Raw genomic sequence first — 6000 nt, 5'->3', positions numbered from 1 at the left:
GATAACTTTCTCCATCCTTCATTCCAGTTCCCTCCTTCCTGAGACCAAAACGAACAAATACAGCTCAAAACAGACATACAAGAAAGGACTGTTAGAGTGAAAAATGGTATGAGATTAAAATGGACACAAAATTATTTTTCAAGTGAAAACAAATGTAAGCATCCAGATTAAAAAGGAAGATAAGGAAAGTGACCAGAGACAATGAGACTGATAATTCTATGCCTTTTATTCAGTTATTTCAAAAATATTTGATTTGTTTCAAAATGTACATTTAAAAAATCCATACAAAACTGTAATTTGTTTTAAAACCAGACAGAAACAGTGGAAAAGGCTTTTGAAAAAAGTTCACTGAAAGTAAAAAGACCCCCCCCACCCCCGCCCAAAAAAACCCCACCTTTTACATGAAAGCATAAATACGGCAGGTACAAATTTTCCTTGAGTTCCTAGTTGAAATTTGGTCCATGACATGAACAGGCTAAAGTAGAAAAACAAGACAACTTGTCCACATTTGCATTATGAGTTGCTCACGGCACCAGCAGCCTCAGCTCATCCTTTAGGTGTTTACTGAACAAAAGAACTGAAAAATGAGGTGTGGGGTCTCCTCACATGAACACTCGAATCTGTACCCAAGGACACGGCGGAGCTTACAGCCCCAGCCAGCCCCTGTCAGTGAACAGTGCACGCGTGGCTGCCCCTCAGAACCACCTCCTTCCTCTCCACACGAACAAGAAACTCTAGAACGCTCTTAGAGTGACGGTGACATCTCAGGTGTCCCAAGAGATCTTATTCCCAGACACAGATTTATTTAATGCCCCATCATGAGGATTTTTTTTTTTTTTTTCCTTTTCAACTGATTTTTTTTAAGAAAAATCTACGGCCTTCTAAGGCGACGCTACACTGTTCTAGGAGAGTGCCACAGAAACCCACCCAGGATGGAGAGATGACCGCGACGAAGGGAAAGTAGCGCACGTTTCTTCGGTAGGGGAGGACGACCCCCCTTCCACGGGTCCCTTCCCTTCCCAGCTGCAGGGCGCTTAGGGACAGCAGGGCCTGTGGAAAGACCACGGGCTGGGGGAGTTATTGCACAACCCGGAGGAGCAAGGGGATGGTGGGCAGCTGCGGCTGCTAACATAGGTAACACTGAGTTAGGAGCGCGGAGAAACTCTGCAACGGCCAGACCAGACCCACCGTCAGACCGGGGTCTGTGAGCAAACACTTGTGACTGGGAAGTAAGAGTAAACACCTTGATCATATCAACTGTGGGTTGAATGGGAGGCAAAATAGATTGGAAGAAGTTATAGCCAGGCTACTTTTCTTTTTAATGGGGGGGTGGGGTGCTGGGAGGCCTGGCAGAGCAGGGCTGACGGTGGGGGGCCTCGTGCCCCCAGGCCCCTGGGCTCCCCCCCACAGGCAGGAGGTGCAGGTGCCTGCGGCCGGGCCCTCAAGGCTTCTGCAGCCACCCGTGTGGGCCAGAAAGCCGACACAAGGGAGAAACCAGAAACAAAACCTAGAACATACCATGAACCCCAACAGCTTGCGGGGGACGGAGACAAATGAGGCCAGACTCCCAATCCGCGTCCCTTTTACATGGCATGTACCGGGGTCCCGTGTCCTTGGCCGCACAGGACAGCCGCCCCAGAGGCCTGCCGGGTGGGGTTGGCCACACAGCACGTGCGGAGGCTGGGAGGCCCCACGGCAAGTAAGGCACTTCGTACACAAAGACGAGGAGGGCCTGCTTGGGACAAGCACTCTCGGGTCGCCGAGCACAGGGTCGGCACAGAACACAGCAGTCCCCGTGCTTTTCTGAGACCTCCTAGAACAAGAGGCACCGAGTGGGCCGCAGGGGAGGCGGCGGACGAGGAGCAGCAGGTAAACTACGCCTGTGGGAACCAGAGAAAAGCGAGAGGGTGAAGGCTGCCTCCTGGGCCTGCCAGGGCCGGAGAGGGGTTCCACGGAAGTTTCACAAGCTCGGACAACGACCCGCTTCCCCGGCTGTACCCAGAGTTCCTTCGGAGGAGCAGGGCTGCGGGCAGGGGAGGCAGCGGGAGGGAAGACAGACCACTCTGTTGTCCTGCCTCCATCAGGGAGGAACAGAGGGCGGCAACGACATTCGCGAAGTCTGTTCACTTGGGTCAGCAGGGGAGGCAAACCCGACTGGGAAGGCTGAAACCTGTGCAAGATATCCAAACCAAGCCTTCCCGAGCCACAGGGGGCCCGGCGAGCCACTGCAAATTTAAAAAGGCATCCAGGGAATAGAATTTTCTCTTGTGGGATCTTGGGAGGGGGTGTACTCTCTGCCTCTACCTCTCCTTCACCATTTAGAAAAAAAGCAAAAGCGTACAGAGGAGGAAGGTCCCTAAAGGAAAACCCGGACGCACACTCCCCTGGAAGAACACCGAAGCCAGGCTTCAGGGCTCTCTGGAGTCCAAGGGATTCCAGTCAAGAGCGGCATCTGCAAAGGTGGCCGGAGCACAAGGTCTATTTTGGTTTCTGAAATGTTAGTAAGCGCTGCCTTGAGACAGAAACACAAAAGGTTCTCGGCAACAATTTAGGTCTGGTGGCCCAGACACAGACACACACACACGGTTAGAATGGACTAGAACGGGGGAGAAGCAGCTCCCCTCCTGGCCCTGCCTGCTTTCCTCTCGAACCTTTCCCTACCTTCAAAAAGAACACGTGTGACTTATTAATAGTGCAGCTATCAGAGCCTGATGGTAAAAATAGCTTTCCCACCACTGAACCTCAGCAGCCCCGGCTCCCCGCCCCCCCCCAGCCTGTCCGTCCTGCCACGGCCACCTGCTTGGCCTCCCCCGCGCCTGCGCCGGGCAGGGATGTTTAGAGAGAGGCGGCTGTTGCTGAGGTAGATTAGCATCTCAGAGCTATCTGGCAGGGCCCTCACCGATGGCTTGGCACTTTGGGAACAGGAGAGAGCTAGTTTAAGACTGAAGACGACAGCCAAGGTGGCCAAATCAGGACAAGCCAGCACAAGTAGCTCACAGGATGAGGTGGGGTTATTTGGGCCCCTGGCACCCTGCTCTGAGCCAGCCTGCCAAAGCCCGGGCTCTGCTCAGAGATAAACATGGCTGGGATGCCAGGAGGGTGACAGGGCTCCCTACAATCACTCTGATCCCCCCTTCCCCTCCGATCGTCCCTAAGGCCCGGCTGGTGACACGCGAGCCTTACTCATGGTCTCGGGGTGTTGACACAGCAGAAAAATATCTTACTAACCCTCATCCCTGCACACACCCTATCCTTTAAGAAACAAAGCCCCAACCCCTGGGGCAGTGGTACCACCTCTGAATCACACCCCCCTAGCGCCAGAAGCTTGCAGGACACTTCAGGAACACAGAGCCTGGTGGCCTCTGGCAACAAACACCTAGACCTCTGGCCACGAGAAGGGAGACTGCCTGATGCAGGCCTCGAGCTGCTTGCCCCGTCTCTTGGCCCGCAGCTCACAGCGTACCCGCCAAAGTTTAGCCGGGGCTCACCTGAGGGAGCAGCCCCTTGCAGGGAACAGAACACTGCCTGGGACATGGCCAAGCGGAGGGCTGGGCTGAGCAGGGAGGCTCATGGGGCAGCTTTGGAGGCTGCTGGCTGGACGCCCTTCCCTCACCAGGCAAGGTTTGGAGCGTGAATGAAACCACAGCCTGGGCAGGGGTATTGGGCCAAATGGCTAAGGGGTCCTGGCTCAGGTCTGCTGGGTTGGTACCAAGCCACCCTCCTAGCGACGTTCTCCTCTGCAGCCCAGAGAAGTGTCAGGGAAGGATGGGAGAGATGCAGATCTCCAAAAAGGCCATCCCGCTTCCTAAGGGTAAGCAGAGGCCAAGGGCAGCTCTTCCCATTTCTATAGCCTTAGCCTGGACAGAGAGAGGAGGCTCTACAATGCTGTTCGGGTACAAATCCCTCAGTCACTGGAAAATTCAATCTATCTCTGACGCAAGTGACATGGAGGAGGGGAGTTACCCTGATGAAAAGGCCCATCTCCCCCTTTTTAGGATAATAATCCAAGGTTTGGCTTCTATGAGGTCAGAAAGAGGACCAGCACCTCAACTGACACATTCCTACGCCCACCAAGACCTGCTCCCCGCACCTCAGCAGAGTTCAAGAGTTCTTCATTAGGACTAAGCCTAAGCCCTTCTGGAAGTCCTCCCCAGGCCCCATATGGACCTGGAGGCCTTGTCTTTGGGTGGAACAGAAGGAAGAGGGGGGGTAAGGCGGAAGCCTCCCCCTGGCACAGGTGTCTGCTCATCTACCTGCACATCATTCTGGTCCCACTTCCGTACAGTCTCAAATGTTGCACGTGTGCTCATGTATCACGGGATGACGACGACCAGCCCAAAGACACTCAACAGATGAGCCAGAGGGTGAGCAGCCCGGCGACCTCCCTGCGGCACCAGGGGGCCAGTGGGGGCCTTGGTGTTCCTGCAGCGGGAGAGACCAAGTCAGGCAGCGAGGCCAGCCCCTCACTGGGCCGCCTGGCTCTGGGCTTTGGGACCAGCATCCGCCGGGCCGCTCTGGTAACTGTGGCTGGGTGGGGTTTTGAATGCTGGTGAACGGTTGAAAAAGCAGCTGGGGCTGGGGCTAGGGCTGGGGCTGAAGAACGGCCTAGGGCTCCCACTCCATCATCTCTGCCACCGTTACCTTCTCTGTTTGCTTTGTTCTTGCTCTAGTGGGTGGGAAGACTTGTCCTCCTTCAGCACCTCCCCGGCAGAGCGAGGGCCGACTGGCCTCCGTCTGGGATCGGCCACCGGGAAGCGGTCTTGAGTCACGGGACCCAACACAGTTACCACCACCTTTCTGGCCCAGGTTGCCGTGCCCCACAGCCAAACACCGTGGCATTTCCGAGTAGCAGTGGTGCTGCCGGGCCTCCGGATGGTGTGTGCGCAACTGGAATCATACATCTCAGTTAATCAGCACCTGGAGATGATGATCCAAGAGGACTGGTCTCTCCTCTCCTTGCCCAAACACGGGGGCCCCCCAGGGGCCTGCAAGCGGCCCTGGGCAGAGGCTCTGGGGCACGAGGCTTCTGACTCTGACAGGTCCTAGGGACTGATGCTGGGTGTCGGATGGCCAGGACTGCAATTTGAGCTCCCTCTCGTTGTAAAAATCAGACACAGAAAAATTGCACAATATGGTGAAAAGTCAAAGGAAGCAGCCATGAAGGAAGAGAAAGAGGCGGCCAGCCAACACAGAACCATGAGAGCCTGGGCTTCTAGAAAACCCAACACAGCACAGAGGTGAGGACATGAGGTGGCTTGAGGGAGAGAAAGAAGAAGAGTTTTGGTTTTATTGAGAATGGTTTATGGAAGAGTAAGAAGAGAAAGCCAAGAAATAAGAAAGAGGAAAAGCCCCGTTTGGAGACAGGTTTCTGCTGCTTGAGAGGCAGCAACAGGACTAGGAGGGGGAAGGCAGTGGTGGGGGCCGGGCTCCCCACCTCCCTGCTGGGCCCCCACAAGAGGATCCCTGTTCCAGCACTTTGGCCTCAAGGAGACTTGAGTTTCTTAGTCCGTGGGGAGGTGCCATTTTCTGCTTTCACCACTCCGTTTTCATGGTAACCTAGGAAGTGAAGGGAGACAGACGTGGTGTTCCCGTGGGACAGGTGCAGGGCACATGGGCCGGGCCAGGCCGGGCCGGGGGGGTGCCCGGCGCAGCTGCCCACCGAGAACGGCTCCCAGGGGGCTCCTGCTCCCCGAAGTGTGACTCTGCAGGAGGCTGGGGGGTCCCTGACTATCCTTTAGCAGAAGGGGGCCAAGGTGACAGAGGGGGGACCCAGGAACAGGCTGGGGCCCGCCCCGGCCTCAGGCTGGACCAGATCCTAGGTGAAATTGTGTAGACCCCGCCCAGCGTAGACCCCGCCAGCGTAGACCCCCAGCGGCCTCGGTTTCTCTCTGCCGCCTGCAGGGCACCGGCTCCCGGGGAGGGGAGAACGGAGAGGAGGCCGCAGAGGCTGCAGGGACAGGCCTTACTCAGAGGCCCGATACTCCCCTGGCAGAAAACACT

The 6000-nt window shown here is 56.0% G+C and overlaps 1 protein-coding gene across 3 annotated transcripts in view; it reads right to left on the bottom strand.

Annotated features, from left to right (window-relative positions):
• Positions 1-205: 205 nt before the first annotated feature.
• The window catches only part of TRAM2 (translocation associated membrane protein 2), an 82713-nt gene continuing 76918 nt past the window's right edge, over positions 206-6000 (bottom strand). For 2 of the 3 annotated variants that reach the window (XM_078055244.1, XM_078055243.1), the window contains exon 11: positions 206-5556. In XM_078055244.1, coding sequence (XP_077911370.1) covers positions 5483-5556 — 74 coding nt within the window. In that variant the 3' untranslated portion in view covers positions 206-5482. The remainder of the gene's footprint in view (positions 5557-6000) is intronic. The other variant, XR_013441235.1, reaches the window with a different exon arrangement.

This window comes from Halichoerus grypus, chromosome 9, assembly GCF_964656455.1.
Source record: "Halichoerus grypus chromosome 9, mHalGry1.hap1.1, whole genome shotgun sequence".
Taxonomy (NCBI): Eukaryota; Metazoa; Chordata; class Mammalia; order Carnivora; family Phocidae; genus Halichoerus; species Halichoerus grypus.
The sequence above is the reverse complement of the archived record's forward strand: the minus strand, read 5'-3'. Positions and strand labels throughout refer to the sequence as shown.